This window comes from Mesocricetus auratus, unplaced genomic scaffold (genome assembly GCF_017639785.1).
Source record: "Mesocricetus auratus isolate SY011 unplaced genomic scaffold, BCM_Maur_2.0 Super-Scaffold_100004, whole genome shotgun sequence".
NCBI classification, from domain to species: domain Eukaryota; kingdom Metazoa; phylum Chordata; class Mammalia; order Rodentia; family Cricetidae; genus Mesocricetus; species Mesocricetus auratus.
The window spans coordinates 96,912,605-96,937,484 of record NW_024429189.1 but is presented as its reverse complement, the minus strand read 5'-3'; the positions used below and the strand labels follow the sequence as shown (position 1 = coordinate 96,937,484).

Sequence of the window (24,880 nt, the reverse complement as noted above, 5' to 3'; positions counted from 1 at the left end):
CCTGTCCACCCTTCTACATATCAGTTCACCTGGATGGATGCTTATCAGCTGTCCGCACTACTCCTCCACGTAGCTGGAAGGATTTCCAAAGAACACTACCTAGAGCAGGTGTCCCCCCCAACAATGTAGAGACACCCCTACGATAGCTATTTTCTGCCCCTGCCTCTGCCCTTTAGCACAGACAAGTATTGCATACCAGCGGTTGGCCCTTGAGTCTGGGCTTCCTTGTGTCACTGGTCAGGTTGCCTCCTAGACCCAGATGCTGAGGCTTCCTCATTCCTCACTTTGGCCAAGGGCCAGTCACCCTTGAGCACACCCTCTAGAGTCTGGAAAGTTTTCCAGGCACTGCCTGTCTTCCTGCTTCTAGGGACCCCTTTCCTGTCCATCCCACTCAGCCAGGCATGCTCATCAATGAGTACCTAGATACATGTCTTCCCCTTTGACCATCTTTAGAGGTCCTTCTAGGTTCAGGCTGTTCCTCTTTTCTTCCTGGACCATGAAGCAGATTGAGAAAGTTATATTGGACACACACACACACACACACACACACACACACACACACACACCCTTCAGTATCAGGATACTGACACTGTACACTCACAGTGGTACTCAGTATCAGGACATTGTGTTGGTGTGAATCAACTAAGCCCATGCCTGACTGGTTTTCCTGGCTAAAACCACTGGTGGATCCCAGCCCCTTATTCCAATCCCACCAGAGAAAAACATGTGCATGAGGTGAGGAAGGCCAGGCAAAAATATCCGCCAGTGGTCCAGGACTTCAGGTCAGTTGGGACATCTCTTTCCTCTTGGCCAAACTGGAAAGGCTTAGAACACTTTGACTCCAGTGTTTCCATTTTCCATTAGGCTGTGTTTTAAAATCATTTAAACTGTGAGTGAATGGCTTTGTATACATGAAAAGACTTTCAAGAATTAGGTTGAAACTCTTTTCTGCAAGGTGTCTCACACTATGTACCACTCCCATTTGCCTGACGCTAGTCATGTATGCCATTGTTTCTTGCAAAAAGAAGTATTGCTGTGCCACTATACATTTTAAATGTGTGCAACAAGAACTATATTTTAAATTAAGATCTTACGACTTGATTCAGTAGCTTCTGCCCCTTCTAACTGCTACCTTCCTTTCCATCTCTTTGTCCCCATCAACAGCGAAGTAAAATCCTCAACCAACGAAATGCCTCGCAAACACCTGTTCCTTCAGAGTCTTTAAAATGCAGGGCCCAGCTCAGCAGGTCTAAGATGGAGCTGTAAAATCTGTTTTCTGTTTTTGTTTTTTATGGTCTCATGTATTCCAGCCTAGCCTCAGACTTGATATGTGGCCTTGAACTTTTGTTCCTATTGAGTTCACCTCTCAAGTGATGGGATTACAGGCAAGAACTACCAGCCAAGCGTTTGTGGTGCTGGAGATCAAGGCTGAATGCTGGGCAAACTACCACATGAGCTACATCCTTAGCCCCTGAGAGTCTACTTTTAACTTATTTTATTTTATGTGTATGAATGAGTGCTTGCTTGTATCTGCACCACATGAGTGCTTGGTGCCCTCAGCAGAGAGAGGGGCATCAGATCCTCTGAATTTGAAGTTGCAGATGGTTGTGAGCTGATGAACCAGGATCCTGGCAAGACCAGCAAGTGTTCTTAGCTGTCGAGTCATCTCTCCAGCCCCCACAGAGTCTCTATGTATCTAAAGAGCTAAGGGATGCCTATACTTCTCTTCCTGGGACCACGTTTTGAAGAGTAAGGCCCTTGAGGACCTCTGTGAGAATTAGTTTGAGTTTCTAGGTTATAGGATATGACTGTCCCTGATTTGGTAAGAATTGCTCATCTGCATTCCAGTTCTTCCTCAGCACCCTACCCCTCATCAGCAGCTCAAGAAGTTGGAAGATGTCTTTTTTATGTGAGGGGAGGGAAAAGGCCTTTCCTGTCCTCACCTGCATTGTGTCCTCTGCCATCCTGTGCATATTGTCTTGGTTGAAACCTCCTTTCCCCTTAATTAGAATGGTCCCAGGTCTCTGGAGTGATGTTCCTGACCAGTGAGGCATGGATAAATGAGTAAAAAATTCAGGCTAGGCATCTGAGTCTCTATTCTCACCATAGACAACTCTGAAGGCTTATCACTCTAGACATCTAGATACATTTGACTTACGGTGTTACTAGGTCTTGGCTTCATCTCTAATGTGGATTTCTCCTTTGTAGCCTGTTAGAGTGACCTCTATATGTATGTAGGGTGGACTCAAACAGCCTGGCCTTGATACTGCTGAGTGTCTATCCTGATCCTGACCAAATAGTTATAGTGTACATATGTTTTGTGTGTGTGTGTGTGTGTGTGTGTGTGTGTGTGTGTGTGTGTGTGTGTGTAGTGGTATTAGCAGCTAGTTCAGGCACTTCAGCTTGCAAGTCAGATGCCCCAAAGTAAGTGTCTTTCTGTTTGTTTTACCCATGTAGAAAATGAAGTTCAGAAAGATTTATCAAGGTTGGAAATGTAGCTCAGTTGATAGAGAGCTTCCCTAAAATGCAGGAATCCTTAAGTTTTATCACCAATACCAAATACAGCAGGCATGGAAGCACATCCCTATAGTCCCACCCCTTGGGAGGTAGGGCCAATAGGATCAGAAGTTCAAGGTCATCCTCAGCTACATAGTGAGTTTGAGGACAGTCTGAACTGCATGAGCTGTGTGTGTGTGTGTGTGAGAGACAGACAGACAGACAGACAGACAGACAGACAGAGACAGAGATATCAATCCATGGAACAAGAATGTGACAGGGCTACAGCATCTCTGTGTCTCTCTGTGTCTTGCCTTGACACATGCCCACATTGCAGAGGGAAGAAACAAAGGACTGCTTTGGGACTTTAGGTACTGAAGCTAAAGATGTCTAATAACATACAGAGTTCCAAAACCGTGACAGGTTTTGGCCAAAATGAACCATGATTTAAGGTACATGAGTGTTTGGGTGGCAGAAGAGGCTTTTGGCCTAGAGCTTCTGAAGCAAAGATTTTAAGGTTAGATATAAAAGAGATAAGGAATTGGGAAGCAGCAGGAAATTGGTAGAGGTGGGTGTGGATAAAGACTGTTAGCTGGACCCTGCTGTGGGCAAATTGTCTAACATGTCGATCACTTTATTTGATAACTGATACTCAACATTTTGGTTGGAGGGGTCAGCAGATAGGTAAATGGCCAGACTCTGAGGAAGTGTGGATGATCCAAAACCTTCTGTAATGTAGACAACTTGCTTGATCAATTTTGGAAATCCCTGAGCTATTATTTCCCTATTCACACAACTTTTCAAGCATTTCCTGGCACCAGGCTCCAACCTCAAGCATTGCACAACTAGTATAGTTCAATATCTGCCTACTTTGAGGTTGTATAACACAGCGTTTTACATTTCATCCACACCATCTATTCTGTGTTAGCTAGTTTAGGGCTGAGATTCTAACCATGACAGAATTTCTCTGGAATTCTAGAGACACTTGCTTCATCATCTTAACTTCCAGATTGAAAGGCCTTTTGCGCTTGTAGAATGTTCTTGGAGCCAAAACATCTTAACTGCTTTTTGGCCTTACAAAGTACTTTTCATAAACCCAGGCATGGTGGTACAAGTTTTAATCCCAGTACTCTGGGAGGCAATAGATCAGAAGTTCAAAGTCATCCTGGACTTCATGAGACCCTGTTTCAAAATGAAAACAAAAACAAAATGAAACAGCAACAACAAAAAACCAAAGTATTTAGCAAATAGATACTGACTTTGGATCATAACAGTCCCATGAAAAGAATGGGACCCACTTAACAATGAGATTCAAAAATAATGAATTGGCCAAGGTGTGGGTGTCTGAAATGGGACTTGTTCTTTCCTAACAGATATGGAATCTGGAGGCTCTATATGTATGTAGGGTGGAGTGTATGCTTATGCACAAAGCCTTAGATTCATTCTCTAGCATGTGTGTGCACACACACACACACACACACACACACACACAACTCGCTATGATGACTGACCTATTTCCTGTTTCTGGAAGGTGATAGAGGTGAGGTCACCAGGGTTTTGGACCAGGACCACCCCTGTCTATCTTTCAGTAAGGTCCTTTCCCAGAGTCTATGCTCTTCCTGGAAGCTGAGGATCCTTGACAAGTCCACACAGTGTGACAAGAACAGGGGTATACAGGTGGAAACTCTCAGGAAGCCTGAAGCAGGGAGGGCTGGGGAGGTGTGATTAAAAAAGATGCTGCCTGGGAGACCAAGTGTTGCTACCACATCTGTACAGGTGTTCTCGGTGGTTTGGTCAAGTTCTTGCCCCCGGCTGAACGGTTTGTCCTGCCCCTGACACCAACATGGGTTTGAGGTAGATGCTCAGAAGCCAGGTCCCCACCTGTGCTTGTGATTGGGGGTCCGAAGTCAGTTGAAGTTCCACTCCCCTCTCCCCACAGGGCTCAGGCCCTAGGCCAGGGCTCAACAGACACAGGCAATAAGATGGGGTTGCCCTTCTATTGGTCCAAGTCCTGAGCATAGCCTGGGTGAGTCATGGAGGTAAGGAGGCCCACGAGGCTCAGCAGTGTGGAGAAGAGCAGCAGGAAGGAGGCAGTGAAGAGCAGAGCAGGCAGGGCACTGAGTACCAGCAGCAGGATAGCTGGCAGCAGGTGGCTCCACACCACAGCCACTACAGGCCACAGGGAGCTCAGCAGGTAGGAGCCAGTGGTGAAGAGTGCATGGCAGAGCATCAGTGCCAGCAGCAGGTAGAGTGTCCCCTCCAGACCCCAGAGCATACGCTGTAGAGGTTGCCGCCAGCCTGATGTATTCCACCACTGGGACCAGCTCCGGGGCATGTGGCATGCCCACCAGCGCACCCAGTCCTGACGGGTGACCCAGGCTGACCAGGGCACTGCCCGCTGGGGCCCCTCGCCAGCCCCGATGATATCCGTCTCCACTCGTGGCTGCTGCATCACGGCGGGTGCACCTGTGGACAGGGCCAGGCCAGCTGCAGGAGCAGCCCTGGAGATGCCCAGGATCTCTGGATAGGTGGGGCCGCAGGGGTCAGGAGGATACCAGCACGGGCGGGATTGGGCTTTGAACTGGGGCCTAGGACTTACCTTTGGGCAGAGCCACCTAAGTCATGATGCTTCTTGTTGTGCCCAGGCTAGCCTGGCAGCCAGGTCCCAGGCTTACCCTCACTCACCCCACCATCCTCAGAGGAGTCCATTGTGACCTGGGCTGGGGCGGGGCCCAGTTAAGAGAGGAACTACTGCAGCATAGTGTGAGAGAGACTCACTTGAGTTCCTGACTATGGACCCTCCAGCTTGGCAGGAGAGCTCAGCAAGCCTCACAGATACCATACTCCTTGCTTGTAGGAACCCTTCCCCACTCCCGTCCCTCCTTGATGGCCGCCTCCAACTGCAGGCCTGGAGTTGGTTGTCATATATACCCTTTTCTCTGGTTTCTCTGGTCACCCTAAGCCTCAGACCCAGTTCTCAAATGCCCACATTATGGAACTAGAGGCCTCTGAGGTTCAAGCTGAACACAATCGAGTATTCTACCCGTACCCCACACCCTAACCCTCATGTAGCTTAGGATGGAAGAGAGCCTGGGAAGCAGAATGGCTGGTGTATTTTTAGAAGGCATTCAGTTTTCAGAGGGCCCTCAGGCCCAAGGATGGAGGCAGAAAGCGAGGCCCAGCAGGGTTAAGGGTATACCAGAGCCTCCCAAGAAGAGGCCCAGGCCCAAGAACAGCAGGAACAGGGCATCCTGGAGGCTGAGTAGTCCCGAGACTATCCCTGTTGGGAGGAGGGGAGCTGCCTGCTGACCGGGACCTTCACCAGCCCCCTGGCTCTGACCCATTGGGAGAAGTCTGTGTTGTGTCAGGATGGGACCTGTGGGCCTGTGGAGAGAGAAGATGCCAGCTCAAGGCAATTGTTCATTTGACTCTGTGCTTGTGACACCCACCTGGCAGGCTGCTGCCACTTACCCATGGAGCAGGTCAAAAGCAAGGAAGCTGACCAGCAGCAGGAGCAGCAGGGCTAGGCCAGCTGTCGAGTAGACTGTTCCAATTGTCACTCCTAGTGCCCCCAGCCCTAGGATACTGTCCAGGAGCTGGGCCTGGCTGAAGTCCCAGGGGACACACATGGCTCACTGACCTACTTAACCGCTCTCCAGTGTCCAGACAGCTGGGAGGGATAGGATGGGCTCGATAAAGGCTTTGGGCATGGGCAAGCAGAGCTGGGACTGGAGGTGTTAGGAAGAGCTCGTGATAGGAGATTAAGAATCAGGAGGCAGGCAGGAGGACCCTGGTATGCACTCAAGGGTGAGCTCAGAGAATAGGGACCTGGGCTCTGTGTGGATGCTCCCGCTCTGTCTTCACCAAACCCTCCTCACCTCCTCCCACGTGGGCCGGCCATTCTGGATTTGGACACCCAGGGCACTGTGACTTATTGCCAGGTAGTGCCTTGAGTTAAGGATAGGACAACAGTTTGTCTTGCCTCATAAACACTGGTGGCCTAGGTGGGGCTTAGCTAGCAAATCAGTGTTTTCTGAGAACTAAGACTCACCCTTAGTTATTGCCATGGCAAGTAATTCTCTGCCCTGGGGACTTCCCATGACTTCTGGCTTGTCAGGAAAGCATGCTAACAGCATGACTATTTGGATTCCTGCCAAGGGAGGAGAGGCTGCTACCTCCTGGAAGTTCTCAGGCTGGGTGTCTGGGATGTCATTCAGCCATTCAATTTTTCTGTATCCATTTCTCTTCCCTGAACATGGGATGAGGCCTGAGGTGTAGTGGGGAGTCAGGCCTACAACTCTGGGGTACGGAATAGGCTTTTCCTGGAGATAAGTTAGGCTTGGGTGGCAGGAGTATGCCATTGGATGTCTTAAGCACTGCAGTTTGGGGAGATGTTATAGTTTCAGAAATGGGACAGAGAGCTGGGTATGGTAGCTTATGCCTTAATTTCAGAGCTCGGGAGGCTGAGGCAGGAAGATTGAGAGTTTAAGGCCAGCCTGGACAATATAGTGAGATACTGCTCAGAGAAACTTGTAAAACAACAGAGGTTATGAACTTAAAAGGCCTACAACATTGTTACCCCAAGTGATTCTGAGTCAGGGTTTATTCATGTGTTCCAAGCTGGCCTTGAAATTGCCATGTAATGCAGGGTGCTCTCTAACTCTCGGCGAGTCTCTGTCTCCTCATCCTGAGTGCTAAGATTGCAGGCATGTACTAGTGTGTCTCACATAAACCCTAAATAGGAAGTTAAGGCTATAGTTTAAGAATGAAATTAAGGAATGAACGTAGAATAAATGGATGATCACAATTGATGATTACTATTATTCAATGAGAATAAACGTAATCCCACTGAATCTATGAAGCGGGAGCGGTTACAGAGCTATTAAGTACATGGATTGTTTGGTGATAAAAGATGAATAGAAGTGACTTATAAATTTAGATATTACTCATACTTTGAAGGAAAGCTAAAGGGGAGACAGTGACAATATAGACATTGACAGTATATCCCCAGAGGTTGAATGAGAATGATAGAAAGGGCATTCTGCTGTCTCCCAGGAAGCTGTCCCCAAAGACCCAGGCCTGGTGGCCTTGGCATGTTTAGCGCTGATGGACTTGAAACCATAGAGCCAGTGTCATTTGTTCTTACCATTATTCACCAGTTACCTTTCTACTGGCTTAGTTTGGCTGGAAACTTTGTTTCAGATATAGATTTGTCTATAGGGAGACAGCAGATGATCCTGTTTTTTATCTAAGTCTCAATAGTCATTGTAAATGAGAAAATGAGCATTTAGGTTTTAAATTGCCAGTTCCATGAGTGCTCATTTCTGGTGCAGGCACAAAATTGCATCGCTGAACTATGGAATTGAGAGTTGTGTCCTGACAGTTCTACTGAGAGGAACTAGCCACAATGCAAGGGTATGGGATGTTCAACTAATATTCCTTAAGATTTGGTGTGTGCAAGCTGCTCCACATAATTTGTAGGGTAGCTCTACTTGGAGTTTTCTCAGTTTATTTTTTGTTCAACAATAACTTATAAATTGATCCCTGTGTGCCAGATCTACTGTTGGATTATGACTCCTATGGCAGACCATGGCTCTCATACAGACGTTCTATTGAGCGCTTGGAGTTGTTCTCAGAAGGAAAATAATTAGGAGATGAGGAAGGAGAAGGGCAAGGTAGAAGAAAGGGCTAACCTAGCATATTGTCTTGTCTGGAGTCTAGCCTGACCTTGCAGATAGCTCTGAGAATAGTGAGTTGTGCTATAGAGTTGGTCCCATCTTATCAGTCACTGGTGATAGCTCTTTCATGGAGGAAAGAGAAGAGGGAGATAGATAAGAGAAGTTAGAGAACTGTAACTTTCAACATGAAAGCAACTCCTATCCGCTGAGCGCTTTTGTCTGTAGAAATCAAGTTTATGAGTGGCAAACAACAATGGGGGTAGGCACCCTGTTGGTAAAAAGGGACCTCAGTGGGGAATCAACAGCATATTGCAGTCAATCTTGTAATAAAGGATTCAGAAAATCTGGATTTGTATCATGTTTATTCATGAAAACTATTTGGCTTGGGCCTGGAGTAGAGCTTCTTAGTAATTAAGAGCTCTTCCCACTCTTCAAGAGGACCAGGGTTCAGTTCCCAGCACCCACACCAGGTGGCTCACAACCGCGTGCCACTCCAGCTCCACGGGATCCAACACACTCTTCTGGCGACTCATACACAAAACTGGTTGGCTCTTGCTGGCCTGTCTAAGGAGCTAGTCTCCAAGTCCTTGGACTATCCTGTTCAATATAAATGTCTCTATTTACACAGAAGTCTTGGGTCACATCAAACAGTCTGTAACAACAGTGTAAGTTTTGCTGAGGACTTAGACCAGAAACTAGGATTACCTTGGCCTCTAGAAGGTTTGAACTAATGTCCACCAACATGGGTAGTCAACTATACTTGTATGACTGATCTCCAATAAAATTTCGGACACCAAAGCTCTAGTGAATTTTTCTTACTAACAGTACTTGGTGCATGTTGTCTCCCATACTGCTGGAAGGATTAAGTACTGGCTACCTGATTCCATTTTCATATAAACAACTGGAATCTCATACCCAATGTTCCTGTACCTTGCCAATGTACATTCTTCTATTGTTAGTTTTATTCTGCCTGCAACCTCTATCATAATCTGTGAGCATTAGTATAATCACTTTGGTGAATTCTTCTGATAAACCATTGAACAAGAGAGTAGTCTTAGGGACTCTGGAAAAACATTGGCATCCGAAGTAGGATTCACTAGGACAGTGCTGATTCACTAAAATAGGATGGAGTCACGAGTTGAGAAAAGGATAAGAGGGAGAGTCTTTGATTCCCAGATGGATACTTAGTCACCACAGCTTGGAAATGAAGCAGCCCCATGATCAGTTACTGGAGGTCAAAGTTATCGGTGGAGTTTATTGATGACGGCTAACTCCTGGAGGAGTCGTTTAGGAAACTGTCCAGAAAGTAGAATAATAAACAAAATCCCTAAGAAACTAAAAAAAGTTACAAACTGAAAAAAATCTAAATTTTTTTCTGGTGCAGTGAACTTTAAGGGAATAGGGCTTCTTAAGCCCCCTCCTTCTTTTGGAGGGCTAGGATGAAAACTATAACAGGAGGTAGTAAATATTGGGGGCTGAGTTGCACTCTTCCTTTCATTTTCTTCCTGGTGGGTGGTCTAGGGCTCCTTATTCCGTGGAGACTATGTGAATTATAGACTCTACCATCCTGCAGTTGTAGCTGAATTCATTGTCATACCAGTAAAGGAACTTGACAAAGTTGTTACTGAGAGCAATGCCAGACCCAGCATCAAAGATAAAAGAATGGGTGTCGCTGCTAAAAATCACAGGAAACAGCCTGTTCCTCCTCATATACCCCAAATGTCCTGTATAGACCTCACGTGCCTGATTCATTACCTTTTAAAACAATTTTAAATTTATTTTCTGTGTATGGATGTTTTGCCTGCATTTATGTCAGAGCACCATGTGTGTGCCTGATGCCTGAAGAGACCAGAAGAGAATGCCAGACAGAACTGGAGTTACAGTTGTGAGTCACTTTGTGGGTTCTGGGAATTTAATTCAGGTCCTCTGTGAGAGTAGTAAGTGCTCTTTTTTTTTTTTTTTTTTTTTTTTTTTGGTTTTTACGAGACAGGGTTTCTCTGTATTGTTTTCCGAGGCTGTCGGTCCAGCCCAGCCTCGAACTCACAGAGATCTGCCTGCCTCTGCCTCCCGAGTGCTGGGATTAAAGGTGTGCGCCACCACCGCCCGGCTGTAGTAAGTGCTCTTAACTACTCAGCCATCTCTCCATCCTCCATGTCTTTGTACTTGGCAGCTTTCTTCAGGTGGCAGGTCAGATCTACCACAGACACATTATCAGTGAGCTTCCTGCTCAGCTCCGGCATGACCTTGTCCACAGCCTTGGCAGTGCCAGTGGATGCAGGGTTGATGTTCTATGCAGTCCCACAACCATCACACCACACTTTCCCAGAGGAGTTATCCATGTTTGCTTGTTTTCTGGAGGGTGGTAATGTCATGTGTTGTGGTCACTGACACCAAAGTTGTCATGGATGACCTTGGCAAGGAGGACTAAGCAGTTGGTGGTGCAGGAAGCGTTGCTGGCAATCTTGAGTGGGTTTCATATTTCTCGTGTTCGTTCCCATCACAAACATGGGGGCAACAGTAGAAGAGGCAGAGGTATGACCTTTGCCTCCACTGTCTACATGGGCCTCAGCCTTCTCCATGGTGGTGAAGACACCAGTTGATTAGACCAGTGTTTGGTACCAGCTTCACCCCATTTGATGTTGGCAGGCTCCTGCTACTGGAAGATGGAGATTGTCTTCCCATTGATGAAGAACTTCCTGATCTCAGCTGGGACTGTTCTTGGGAACTTGCCATGAGTGGAATCATACTGAAACATGCAGACCATGTAGCCCTGCTGACCAAGTACCCAATATGGCCAAACAGGGAGGGCCAGAGAGCTTAAACCATACAACTTTTAATAAACTGAGTGTGGTGGGGAATGCATACCTGTAATTCCAGCACTCTCTAGGCAGAGTCAGGAGGATCAGATGTCCTATGTCATCTTCAGGTACATAGAGACCTGTGGTAATTTGAATGTAATTGGCCCCATTCAATTCTCCCTCATTGGGAATGGTGCTATTAGGAGATGTGACTTTGTTGGAGTGGGTATGGTCTTGTTGGAAGAAGTGTGTCACTGTGGGGCCGACTTCGAGGTCTCTTATGCTCAAGATATGCCCAGTGTCTCAGTTCACTTCCTGTTGCCTTCGGGTTGAGATATAGAATTTTCAGCTCCTTCTCCAGCACCATGTTTGCCCGCACACTGCCGTGTCCCACCCTGGTGATAACAGACTGAAACTCTGAACTGTAAGCCACCCAATTAAATGTTTTCCTTATTATAAAGTGATCATGCTGTCTCTTCACAGCAATGGAAAGCCTAATTAAGACAAGACCAGTCTGGCTTATATAGAGCACATATAGTCTTACCGGTTCATAATCATGTGAAATTAAAATTACTGGTGCTTCCTGCACAGAAAAAGATGATGTACATATAACCAAAAAGGCAAAATGACATCAGAATTTTGCTTATTCGTTATATTGTTTTAATGCTCGTGCTGTCTTTGAACTCTTGATCCCAGATTGTCCCTTAAACTAAAATCTCCTTTGGACAGGTGCCCCATCCAACCTACTAGGTTGTTCCCTGAAACATACTTGTACCTGTGGCAGCCAAAGATTCTCCATGTGGCTCTTGGGGATAGAGACCAGGATTTGTAGGTGACTGAATGTAAACTTGCCATTGTATCCATGGGGTCATCCTCATTTGAATCTGTCTTGAGGCCTCTTGCCTTCGTAGCCCCAATACCCAGTGGCCAGGGCCGGAGGCAATAGCCTAGTAAGAGAGGGGTGTGAGAAGATGCTAAGTGTTTTAGGGACTGAGATGGGCATAAAGGAGCTCTGAGGAAGAGGGTGGAAGGAAGGAGTGGGGGCTTGGTCTGAGATGTCTTTTTGTTGGGATTTTTCTCTCCCCTCTTCCCTTTTACAGCATTCTGGGAAACTTTGTTGAACGTGGTGCTTCTGGTGGAAACCCAGAGCCCTCTACTTTTTCAGATATTGGCCTGTAACTCAAGGAAGCAGAGTCTGTTGTCTTACATATGTGCATTAGTGCTGTGTTCAGAAAGCCTGTGCATATCCTGTTAGCTTCTGTTGTCAACCTGATATGTCAGAGAGGAAAACCTCAACCTCAGAACTGCAGAGATGTGATTGGCCTATGGGGACTGTCTTGCTAATTGATGTATGAGGGCCTAGCCTGTGGGTAACACATTCCCTGGACGGGTGTTCCTAGGCTGTATAAGAAAGTTAGCAGAGAATGGGCCTGATATGCAACCAGTAGGGCTTTTCTCCTGTTTCTATTTCATGTTCCTGCTTGAGTTTTACCTTGACCTTCCCCGGAATGAACCTACAAACAAAAATAAATCCTTTCTTTCCCTACGTTGCTTTTGGTCTGTGTTTTATCACAGAGGCTTCCTTAAATTTCTCTGTGCCTCTCTTTCAGGTGACCCTGACCTTGCACGGCTGCTTAGGTGGGGGGTGCCAAGAAGGGACTTGGTCATGCATTGGTCCTTAGTGATCACTCTCTTATCAGAGTTCTCTGCCCCTCTCTCGAGTGTCCTTGGAGTGGTCCCTTCCTGGAGGTGGCCTTAGTTTAGGAGCCCCACATATGACCTTATGCATTTCTACCAGACCCTGGTTCTGTTCATGTTGCCATAAAGGCGCGGGCTTGATGATGTTATTCGGTTTGTTTACATAGACGATGGTCCATAGGAGTGGAAGCAAAGACAGAACAAGCTCCAGGAGCACAGGCCCTTCGTTTGGGTGGATGGCTGAGGTGCTAGGTAACCGAAGGGTCCTGGGGAAGAGAGGGATCTGAGAACTCCTGGAGGATGGGAAGAGGAAGAGGGGAAGGAGGTGGAACAGAGAAAACTGGGCGCACACCAAGCTTTGGCCTCTCTATTCTTGGAGCCAGTTCTTCGGTTATCAGCTCTGGCTGCCTTCCTCGAGTTATGTAACCCCCCCCCCCCCCAAACGTGGCAGCACAGGGAGGGAAAAAGAGGCGGAACCGGGGGAAGTGCTGCCTCTCTTTGCGCCCCATGGGTTGTCTTTGGGATTAATGGCAGAAGAACCCTCACTCGCCCGCAGCCCTGAGCCCTCACCCCCCCACTCCACCGCTGTTTTCCAGCGGACTCTCCACTTTGTTCCACCCGTATCAGCAAAGCACCCGAAGTTCTGGATGGAGTTAACTCTCAGGTTGTTTCCTCTCCAAAGCTCACAGCTTTGCTACTTGGGCTACATCAACTAGACGCTGCTCCGAGCCTCAGTTTATCTGTCTGTAAACTGAAGTTTGACTAAAATTCAGACCACGCGCAAAGCGCCTTGCATAGGTGTCTGCGATGGGATGGGCGCCCCCGGTCAAATGAAAAGTGCGGTGGCTTCGCAGACAGTGACAGGCCGGGCACCGCTGAGGATGCGGGCACTGGGTAGCTGGGCAGGCCCCAGCCCGCCGCCACCGCCGGGGGTCTTCGCGGCTCACCACAGTCCTCGGCCACTGGGGTACCTCGCGGCTCTCCCCAGTCGGCCCTCCCCTTTCCTAGGAGGTCGGATTCCAGCGAGTGGCTGTGGGCGGGCCGGAGGCTGCAGAGGGGCGTGGGGCGGAGGAGAGCGGGCGGGCAGGAAGGGGCGGGGGGCTCCGCAGGCGCCCGCAGGAAGAAGAGAACCCACCGAGAGTCTCTGCACGGCGGGCCCAACGACCCTCCCGCTATGTGGGGTCTGTTGCTCGCTGTGACTGCCTTTGCACCTTCCGTCGGTCTGAGTCTGGGGGCGACCAGCGCTTCAGCGCTGGGCCTGGCGCCGGGTTCAACCCTGGCTCCACATAGCAGCCTTACACAGCCGTCCACGAAGGCAAACGGTGAGCTCTGGGACACAGGATCGATCGGCTGCTGGGCAGGTCAGACCCACTCCCCCAGCTGGGTCCTTCAGTCCGCCCTGTGAACAGGGACACACAGCCCTGTGCAATGGCTGCTGACTCAGCAACCCCATTCGGGTCAGACCTAGTCAGCAGTTCCAGGGCAGGCCCAGTGGATTGCTGGCTGCCTCAACTCCAGCCTTCTCTTTTCCCAAATGAAGACACTGAGGCCAGAGTCTGGAGGAACTCAAGAAACGTGAAGAGACACCAGACTAAAAGGGGCAGAGTAAGCCTGTGTAGGAGAGAGTTTAAGGCCAAGGACGAGGGGGGAAAGAAGGGGTGATGGGGCGGCATGGGGTACAGGCAGGCTGCCTGGCCTTCCAATTTCTCCCTGTGGGAAGTCAGAGCTCTGGGCCAGCAGACCAAGCACTGACTTCAGGGCTAGACCTGAGGCCTAGTCTGAAACGAAGGATGACTTGGAGGATGGTCAGGGGAGGTGCAAAATCAGAGGTGGGAGGTAGTATTTCTGTGAGGTCTAGTGGTTAGAAACGAAAAAACTTGGATCTTGAAAGTGACCAGTTCTAGTGGCTCGACACTACTCTCCACTGGATCAGAGTCAGAGGGCACACTGTCCAAAGACGCAATCGTGTAAGAAGGAACACCAAGGAAGTGACTAAGAAAGGCGGTTAGGGATAGGTGACAGGACTTGAATGCCATGCTAAGACTTGGGTGATCGTAGTTAGTGTCCCATATGCTCAAATGCCTTCTCAGGCTAACGGACCTTTCCAGCTGGCTTTCATGACACTCTCTCCTCCCCTGGTACATTGCCTCCTGCTCGGTCCCCTAGAGACCTCAGAACAGCATGTCCGGCTGCGAGTCATCAAGAAGAAAAAGGTCATTGTCAAGAAGAGAAAGAAGCTAAGGCAGCCCGGTCCTTCGGTGACGGCCAGGCCTTTGGTGACCGCCAGCCCAGGAAAGACCCTCATTCTCCCCGAGAAACAAGAACCAGGTATTGCCTTTCCAGGGTCCCTGCCTAGCATAGGATCACACTCAGGCTCATCTCCTGAGCTGCTGTGGCTGCCCTCTATCTAATCCTGTCTCCTTGTTCTGTGCTTACTCCAGGTTGTCCCCCTCTAGGCCTGGAGTCCTTGCGGGTTTCAGATAGCCAGCTGGAAGCCTCTAGCAGCCAGTCTTTTGGCCTTGGGCCGCACCGAGGAAGGCTCAACATCCAGGTCAGCGCCTTAGGACTTTCTCCTTCTCTTCCCGCATCCTAGCCATTGTCTGTCGGCCGACCCGGCTTGATCACCATGACCTTGTATCCACAGTCAGGCCTGGAAGATGGTGATCTGTATGATGGGGCTTGGTGTGCCGAGCAGCAAGACACCGAGCCTTGGCTGCAGGTGGATGCTAAGAATCCTGTCCGCTTCTCAGGGATTGTTACACAGGGCAGAAATTCTGTGTGGAGGTGAGGGAGGCTAACTCTTATCCTGGAAATGATTAGTGGACAGACACAGAAGTACTGCAGTGGTACTGCTTGGCAGTATTTCTGTATAATATTTCTCTTTATCTCTCTGACCAGGTATGACTGGGTCACATCCTACAAGGTGCAGTTCAGCAATGACAGTCAGACCTGGTGGAAGAGTAGGAATCACAGCAGTGGGATGGACATGGTAAGTGACCCCATAGTGGCTGGGACCAGCCTGTTAGGGTGCTGGGCTAGCAAAAAAGTTCTCTGCAGATAGGTTCCAGGAGAATGTTGGGTTTCTCGCAGTGCTAAGGCTCAAATCCAGGACTTTGTGCATTCACAGGGCAGTTATTTACCCAGCACCAGCTCCTTTGGGATATCCCCCATTAACTCTACCACGAGATGGGTGCTGCAGCTTCCTCCTGGGGCATCCCTCTGACCTTGAGCCTCTGGCTTATTTAATTCTTGCCTGTTCATGGCTCTGGTTTCCCGTCTCATGGACCTCTTTTATGCAAGGCTGCAGAATTGGTATGTTGCTCTAATGAGCTGAGACCATGTCAGAAAACACAGGCGCCCAAAGCTGCCCACTGGCAGGAGCTATGGAAATGGGGGTCCATTTTGATAGCGTGCACATCTCCAGCTGAACCCACCAGGGAGGGTTGACTTTTGAGTGTGGGAGCCTGAACTCCTTCCCTGGCCAGTGTCAGGTCTGAGCAGCCTCAGCAAGCACTCCATATCTCCAGGTATTTCCTGCCAATTCAGACCCAGAGACCCCGGTGTTGAACCTCCTGCCAGAGCCTCAGGTTGCTCGCTTCATTCGCCTGCTGCCTCAGACCTGGTTCCAGAGAGGTGCGCCTTGCCTCCGGGCAGAGATCCTGGCCTGTCCAGTCTCAGGTGAGCATCTGGGCAAATGTTGTATGGGCAGGGCCTGACTTCAGGGGCATCCTTCGCTGTGAACTTAATTTTACCTGGAACTCACTTCTCACCAGATCCTAATGACCTGTTCCTCGAGGCCCACACACTGGAATCTTCTGACTCTCTGGACTTCCGGCATCACAATTATAAGGCTATGAGGAAGGTCAGATCCAAACCCTGTGACCCAGGAAGGAGGCCTGCCTCTCCTCTTTCTGCCAGGGCAAACTGGCTGTGACTACCCATGAGCCTCCTGTTCCTGTGTCCCACTGTTCTCCATTTCTCTTGATCCTAAGTTCTATTCCAATTGCCTTGTCATGACACCACCCCTTTCTGTCCCTTCCTCCTGGTCTGCTGCGCCTTCTCTGGATCGTACTGTGTGGCTCCCATCTGTATGCAGCTCTGGCTCTGTAAGTCCTTCCATGGTTACTCATGGTCTGACTTCAGTGTGTAATGGCCTTGTGCTCCCCTCTGCTTCCCAGCTGATGAAACAGGTGAATGAACAGTGCCCCAACATCACCCGTATCTACAGCATTGGGAAGAGCCACCAGGGTCTGAAACTGTATGTGATGGAGATGTCAGACCAGCCTGGGGAGCATGAGCTGGGTACTGTTTGATGGAATGGGAAGAAATGGGCACGGGGCAGGCTATGGTGTGAGCTAGCTCTAAGCCTCCATGTATTTCCAGGAGAGCCTGAGGTCCGCTATGTGGCTGGCATGCATGGGAATGAGGCCCTGGGGCGGGAGTTACTTCTGCTTTTGATGCAGTTCTTATGTCGTGAGTTCCTGCGAGGGGACCCACGAGTGACGCGGCTGCTTACTGAGACACGTATTCACCTATTGCCCTCCATGAATCCTGATGGCTATGAGACTGCCTACCACAGGGTAGGCCACCTGGCAAGGGCCTCTCTGTCCTTCTGCCGTGATACACAGAGCCTGTTTTACTTGAACAAGGCCCTTTCTTGGCAGGGCTCAGAGCTGGTGGGCTGGGCAGAGGGTCGCTGGACCCACCAGGGCATTGACCTTAACCACAATTTTGCTGACCTCAACACACCACTGTGGTACGCAGAAGACGATGGGCTGGTACCTCACACTGTCCCCAACCATCACCTGCCACTGCCTACTTACTATACGCTGCCTAATGCCACTGTGAGTATTTGGGGGCAGTGGTGGAGGGCTGGCAAGGACCCTTGTCTCTGTGTGCAGCCCATCCTCACCTACCCTTGTCTAGGTGGCTCCTGAAACATGGGCAGTGATCAGATGGATGAAACGTATTCCGTTTGTACTAAGTGCCAACCTCCATGGGGGTGAACTTGTGGTGTCCTACCCTTTCGACATGACTCGGACCCCGTGGGCTGCTCGTGAACTCACCCCCACACCGGATGATGCTGTCTTTCGCTGGCTTAGCACTGTCTACGCTGGCACTAATAGGGTCATGCAAGACACAGATCGCCGACCTTGTCATAGCCAGGACTTCTCCTTGCATGGCAATGTCATTAATGGAGCCGACTGGCACACAGTTCCTGGGAGTATGTGCCTGAGTGGAATTAGTCCTGTCTCTATAGCCGTCTATCCCATAGTGGTCTTTTGTAATGTATAGTCCTTGTCAGTCCTTACCGAGTGTCTCTCAAGAGCACCGGGAGAGTGGGGCTCCTCTCCATCCACTTAACACTTCAGTGTCTTTGCTCCCCACAGGTATGAACGACTTCAGCTACCTACACACCAATTGCTTTGAGGTCACTGTGGAGCTGTCCTGTGACAAGTTCCCTCACGAGAAGGAGTTGCCTCAGGAGTGGGAAAACAACAAAGATGCCCTTCTCACTTACCTGGAGCAGGTGGGATCTGAATCCCCAGTTCTGGCCCCTCTGAGTTACCCTGCCTGCTGCCCAGGAGTTGTACCTTAAGGAAGCGGGACACCAGCAATCTTACTTGGAATCAGATTTCCACTACATTGTGGGCCACATGTGATATCAGATTGTCTTGGAATGATCTAGGCAAGGAAGTGCACTTTGCTAGTAGGGAGGTTTTAGAAGTTATAAGCCAATGAAACTCAGAGTAACCTGAGGTGAAGGGGTGGCCCCTAGAACTGTTACAAACGTGTCATTGTCAGGATAGCTTTTCTTAGAAAACACAATGAGATGTAAAACATGCCTTGGTACAAAGTGTTACATCCCTCTGGTACTGAGAATCCTATGAACAGCTTCATAAGAAGAGCATGCATGAATTCTACAAAAGATACCTCCCCAGTGTGAAAGGCTCAGTAAAGGCGCCTGCTGCTCAGCCTAACAACCCGGTTTAATCGCTAGGATATCCATGCTGGAAGCAGAGAACCAACTCCTTCAAGTTCTCTGACCTTCACACACTTGCCACGGCATGTGTGTACACATATACAAACACAGACCCACACAAAATAAATGTAAAAAATTTTTAAAAAGAGGATTGAAGTTCAGATCCCAGCACCCAGGTAACAAGCTGAGCACCCCATAAATACCTGTAACCCCAGCTCTTAAATGGGTGGACAAGAATTGCTGAGCCTTGCTGGCTTCCAGCCTAGCCAAGTGTAAGCTCCACGTTCAAGCACAGACCCCACCTTAAAGAAATAGGTGGAGAGTGATAGAGAACCTTGAGCAGGGACACCTGCTCACACACGAGGACAAGCCTAATACAGCATCACCACACTTATACGATCAGGGTTAGTGCAATTAGATATTTTAAAATAAGTTTATTTATTTTACATCCCAGCTACAGTTTCCCCTCCCTTTTAATAGAAATTTTTTCACCAAGGATCATAGTAGACCTGGCACCTTATCAGGCTTGCAAGGCAACAGTCAAAGTTAATGAAGTCCTGCTCTTATGCAAAGGGAAAAAAGCGGCTCACTATGTAGCCCAGGCTAGTCTCAAACTTGAAATCTTACATCCACCTCAAGGTTTTGATAAACTTTTATACAGATTGATGTGACTCATGCCTGTAATTCTAGAACTTGGGAAATGGAGCAGGAGAATCAGGCTCAGGGATAGCCTGGACTACATATTGAAACTTTGCCTTAAAACAAAAATCTTCAGCTGGATGGTGGTGGCATATATCTTTAATCCCTACACTTGGGAGGCAGCAGCATGTGGAACTCTGAGTTTGAGGCCAGCCTGGTCTATAAAGTGAGCTCTAGACAGCTAGGGCTACACAGAGAAACCCTGTCTCAGAAAAAAAAAAAACCAACCAACCAAAAACCCACCACCAACAACAATAAACAACAACAAAATCCACTTAAAAACTTCTGCTTCACAGGTGCGCATGGGCATTGCAGGAGTTGTACGGGACAAAGACACAGAGCTGGGGATTGCGGATGCTGTCATTGCTGTGGAGGGCATTAACCATGATGTTACAACAGGTGTGTGTGTGTGTGTGTGTGAGTGTGCGTGTTTGTGTGAGTGAGTGTGTGAGTGTGTGTGAGTGTGAGTTTGCGTGTGTGAGTGTGAGTGTGGCGGGGACAGAGGGCAAAGCTGGGGGCCTTTCAGCTGGTCAGAAGTTGAAGATCCTTGAACCCCATCTAACCTCCCGGCTTCACTTCTGTCAGCCTGGGGCGGAGATTATTGGCGGCTACTGACTCCTGGGGACTACATGGTGGCGGCCAGTGCTGAGGGCTACCATACAGTCAAACAACATTGTCGGGTCACCTTTGAGGAGGGCCCTGTTCCCTGCAATTTCTTACTCACCAAGACTCCCAAGCAGAGACTTCGAGAGCTGCTGGCAGCAGGGGCTAAGGTGCCCCCAGACCTTCGGAGGAAGCTGGAGCGGCTGAGGGGACAGAAGAATTAATGTCTTCAACTCAAAGAGACACATCCTTGGACAGGCTGGACCTGTCTAGAACCGAGGGAGGAGCAGGAGAAGGGGAGGAGGGAGGGGCAGGGTGGAAGGAGAGGTACTCTGCTTTATTAAAGCTTCCCAGTGCCTGACATTCCTGTTGTCTCAGTGTCCTCCTCCATGTAGGTCTCAGCCTGCCTCTGAGCTCCTAATCAGCATGCACTTGTACACACATTAACACGTTGTGTACAAAGAAGATCCCACCTGAGCCCTTGTACCTGGGGATCGGCAGAGCAGCTCACTTCTGCCTGTGATTTTCTGTTATATTCCTTAAGCATCTGCTTGGTGTGTCAAGTGTGCAAGCAGTTAAAAGTCAGCCGTGTCTGTATCCATCCTTCTGAGGCTTCTAGTTAGGAGGGGTCAAGTAATACACTGGGAAGTACACCAAGGTGGAAGACAGTTGATTTGGTAGTGCAGACGGGAGTCACACACACGGGAAGTGCCGGTCTGCAGAGACTTGAAACAGTCAAGGATGCAGTAGAGGTGGTTGTAGCAATTCAGATGAAGGTGGACTGGGCATAGGATATAAGAGACTAATAGGGGACTAAAGATCAGTTGAAAGCACTTCAATTTACTTCAACATGTGGGCCTCAGGAAACAAAAGTCATCAAGCTTGTCACCTACTGAACTGTCTTGCCTGTCCCTGCTTCAGTGTTTATAAATCTGTATTTGGTTATGCTGATGTTAATTCTAACTTAAGTGATAAGGAGATTTGTAAAATGTAGGTAAGCCTTTGGCCCCTTTACAGTTCAGAGTAGCAGAAATTTCTCTGTGTCCCTGAGTTTGGTCTGTTATTTTTTTTGGATTGTTTTTACTTCACTGGTTATAACAGAATTCTTAGTTGCAGACGATAGGATCCATCTAGATGGCTTAAGAAAAAAGGAATTGTTAAAAGGTCTTAGTTTATACAATGTCCAAGAGGACTAGGGACAAGACTTCAGTGTTTCCTATTCCAAACTATATAGCCAATGTCAAGAAAGACAGGAGGAATGCCAAGCCATGTTGTAGGAATATCTCACAGGAACCATCTGCTTTCCATCAGCAGGTGAGATACTAGAGACCAGATGCTAGAAACTTCTTTATCTGTACCAGAAGAACTGAACACTTCAACTACTGTGATTATCAGAAAATATGTCATCTCCTGTTGCACAATTATACACCAAAGTCTAGGACCATAAAATCTCTTTGGTGGTATCTAGGTTATATGAGCAATCCAGGGTAAAAAGAAGTCTGGGAGACTTAGCTCTTAGCCTTCAACCTTTTACAATATTGGAAATCAGTCTGAAAAAAACTTCAAATCAATGCTAAGTGAGCTTCTCTACATGTTGAAAACACTGGAGAGGATTTCTGAGTAGAATCACTGTATTGTGCAACTTTAGGGAATTATGTTTAAAGTAAACGAATACTAGGACTGGAGAGCATTTACTTTTCTTAAGGAGGATGCAGGTTTTGTTCCCACCTCCCACGTAGCAGCTTACAACTTTGCTTAACTCCATTTCCAAGGTATCTGGCACCCTCATCTGAGTGCCATGGACATTGACACATACATACATGCAGGCAAAATATTCAAACATCTTTTCTTAAAAAGTTAAAATGGGCCAGTGACCCAGAGGCCACAAAACAACACAGACAATTGCTATTACTATTGGTTATTCAGCAGAAGTAGATGGTAAAGTGATGAGGGATGTCCTTCTGTATGCTGTGAATATGTTTCTCTTATTGGTTGACTTAGTCAGGTGGGAAACTCCAAGCATAGAGAAAGGTAGTAGGCAGAGTCAGAGAAGCCTGGCATCACCAGTAAGCCAAGACTACATGGAAATACACAGATTAATAGAATGAGTAAATAAGAAAGAGCTATCCAAGAAGAAGCCTGAGCAACAGGCCAAACAGTTTATAATCAATATAAATCTCCGTGTGTTTATTTCAGACTAAACAGCTGCAGGACTGGGAGAGACAGAAACTTCAGTCTACAGTAAGGTCCTATTGCCAAAGACACCACACTCTTTGGTTGTAGGACATACAGAAATCAATTGAACTAAGAAACATCCTCCTAGCTTGCTAGCTTTTATAGTGCTAGAATGTGCTATGCAGGTCACTGGGAGAGAAAATATATCAATGGTTTCGCCCAGCATGATGATAGACAAGATGTGTATTAGTGGCATGACTGTTTGGGTATAGTCAACCACTTCTGATTGGATTAAAGGCCTGCTCCACAGGAGGGAATTTATGCCTGGTACTGTAAACTTGGTCAGAAGCCCATGACTTGGAGGTAATAGGCCCTATGGGCAGGCAAACCTACTATCATTGTTTTGCAAATAGTCATGTTGAACTGTCTTCTAAATATTGTTTATGTCCATAGATCTGTTTTGCTTTCAACCTTAAGTCAAATAAGCTCCTTTTAGCAGTGGGTAGTGGTTAATGCAGAGTGTAGCAGGAATAATAAAAACCTGGAGACAGATATTAGGGTTCAAGCTGAATATCAGAGAAGCAAAATAGGCAAACCACCAGAGAGCTCTTACCTCTACCAAGGCTGGGGTGATCCTGTCTTCCCTGTGACTGGAAACTCAATCTCGAATGAGACTCTTTGCTTCTTAATTACATACCTTTCTAGTGCTGGGATCAAAGGCATGAGCTCTGTTACTCTTTTAGACTGATTCATTCTCGTGTAGTGCAGGGTGACCTTGAACTCACAGAGATCCATCTGCCTCTGTCTCCTGAGTCCTGGGATTAAAGGTGTGTACCACCACTGCCTGGCATCTATGACTAACTAGTGTGGCTGGCTGTGCATTCGGACCTCCAGGCAAGCCTTATTAAATCACAAACAATATATGACCACAGCAGAGACTCATTGTTATTGCACTCATGAACTCAGAGTGTCTATGGTTACCTGCACAAGGCCTTCACAAGAGCAAGTCAGTCAAGATTCCAGCAAGGAGGGGCAAGAGGCACAGAACCCCACCCCTAGCTGAGGCGTGTTTTGGGGTATCAGAAGACAACTTGAACGAGTTGGTTTGTGGTAGGTGCCCCAACAAGTGGAATTAGAGAAAAACAGGAAGCAGCCTGATGGCCCGGTCAGTCAGTGTCCCTGAGTGTCTACCATTTCACCTCTAACACTGAAGTCTCATAGCTTCAAGTACTCAATCAGGATGCTATTTCATCACATACAAGAGACAAAACCAAACAAAAAAGTCCAAAATATATAAAAGCCTTAGCCCTATAGTGTTTGGGGCTCAAGTCTTTGAATAGGAATCTTACAGAAGCCACAGATTCACCTCTCTCTCTAAGTACCCCATGACATTTCTTCTTGAGGGTGCTGGGGATTGGTTTCAGTTTTTTGCTTTTTTTTCTGCCGAGTCCTGTCTTCAGCCTACAAGAGCAGTTTTCAAAGAGATGTTATTGGAGGACTTTCTAGATTTGATAAAAGACAAAAATTCACAGGCAAAAGAATTCCAGGGGTGAGAAGGGGCGGCCATGTCCTACACTGCAAAGGCAGGAGCAGAGGCAGGAGGATCACCATGAGTTTGAGGCCAACCTGATTTACATAGTGAGTTCCAGGCCAGCTAGGGCTATATAGTGAGATCCTGTCAATCTGTCTCAAAAAAAAGAAAAAAGAAAAAAAGAAAGAGAAAATAAAGGAGAGGAAGAAAATGTGAATCTCACCAATTTTTTTCTTTTTGGTTTGGTTTGGCTTTGTTTTTTTGTTTTTGTTTGTTTGTTTGTTTGTTTTTGAGGCAGGGTTTCTCTGTGTAGCCCTGGCACTAGCCCTTAGACTAGGCTGGCCTAGAACTTGGGGATCTGCCTGCCTGTGTCTTCCAAGTACTGGGATAAAAAGTGTGTGCAACCATGGCCCAGCATTATCCAATCACTGCTCACAAATATTACTTTTTTATAATTAAGTTCATCCTGAAGAACTTTTTTATTTTTTGTTTGTTTTTTTATTTTTTCTCTTCCTTTTTTAAATTTAAGTTAGAAACAAGTTTGTTTCGCATGTCAGTCCCAGCTCCCTCTCCCTCCCCATTTGTTTGTTTTTCAAGACAGGGTTTCCCTGTGCAGCTTTAGAGCCTGTCCTGGAACTCACTCTGTAGACCAGGCTGACCTCAGACTCACAGAGATCCGCCTGCCTCTGCCTCCCGAGTGCTGGGATTAAAGGCATGCGCCACCACTGCCCGGCTTAAAAAAGGACAAGAAGTGTATATGTGCGTGCCTCTGTGTGTGTGGTGTGTGTGTGGGTGTGGGTGTGTGTTTCTGGGAGAGTGAATATGATAAAGAATTCTCCAAGAATTCATAAAAATATATTTTCAAGGAAGAAGATCCTGGCCCACATCACAGCACAGATACACTTTGAACACAGTTTGCTAAGTACATACATTGCAATGTGTGATTCCACTCACATGAAAGTTAGATTAGTGATGCTTTGTTGGTGCTAAGTCACTGAACTACTTCCCCAGTGCTTCTTTTATTTTCAAGACAGGTTTTTCCTAAGTTACTGGCTTTGAACTTGCTATCCTGCCTTTGCCTCCTAGATAGCTGAGATGGTAGGTGTTTTTAAATCATGCCTACCTTATCGTCACTATTTTTAAGGGTACAGGTCAGTTGTGCTAAATACGCTCATGTTTTTGGACAAATATCACCACTATCTGTCTTCAGAATTCTTCT

The 24,880-nt window shown here is 47.7% G+C and overlaps 3 protein-coding genes across 4 annotated transcripts; 1 reads left to right on the top strand and 2 right to left on the bottom strand.

Annotated features, from left to right (window-relative positions):
- Positions 1-4,474: 4,474 nt before the first annotated feature.
- Tmem239 (transmembrane protein 239) lies at positions 4,475-5,205 on the bottom strand. Its single transcript, XM_040744945.1, has 2 exons — positions 5,096-5,205; positions 4,475-4,962 (listed from the first exon to the last, which is right to left on the bottom strand). Exon 2 carries the CDS (start codon positions 4,946-4,948, stop codon positions 4,493-4,495), a length of 456 nt encoding a protein of 151 aa, XP_040600879.1. The 5' UTR covers positions 4,949-4,962; positions 5,096-5,205; the 3' UTR covers positions 4,475-4,492.
- A 386-nt stretch (positions 5,206-5,591) lies between these two features.
- CUNH20orf141 (chromosome unknown C20orf141 homolog) lies at positions 5,592-6,434 on the bottom strand. Its single transcript, XM_005068622.3, has 2 exons — positions 5,968-6,434; positions 5,592-5,880 (listed from the first exon to the last, which is right to left on the bottom strand). Exons 1-2 carry the CDS (start codon positions 6,123-6,125, stop codon positions 5,643-5,645), a joined length of 396 nt encoding a protein of 131 aa, XP_005068679.1. The 5' UTR covers positions 6,126-6,434; the 3' UTR covers positions 5,592-5,642.
- Positions 6,435-13,754: 7,320 nt separating this feature from the next.
- Positions 13,755-20,318, top strand: Cpxm1 (carboxypeptidase X, M14 family member 1). 2 transcript variants are annotated; one of them, XM_005068620.4, is made up of 14 exons: positions 13,755-13,992; positions 14,837-14,998; positions 15,112-15,221; positions 15,315-15,454; positions 15,569-15,659; positions 16,198-16,348; positions 16,444-16,532; positions 16,849-16,972; positions 17,054-17,250; positions 17,335-17,514; positions 17,597-17,894; positions 18,061-18,200; positions 19,649-19,751; positions 19,938-20,318. In XM_005068620.4, exons 1-14 carry the CDS (start codon positions 13,845-13,847, stop codon positions 20,177-20,179), a joined length of 2,175 nt encoding a protein of 724 aa, XP_005068677.1. In that variant the 5' UTR covers positions 13,755-13,844; the 3' UTR covers positions 20,180-20,318. The 2 variants fall into 2 exon arrangements, with proteins under 2 accessions (XP_005068677.1, XP_040602224.1); XM_040746290.1 differs by lacking the exons at positions 16,849-16,972; positions 17,054-17,250.
- Positions 20,319-24,880: the final 4,562 nt, after the last annotated feature.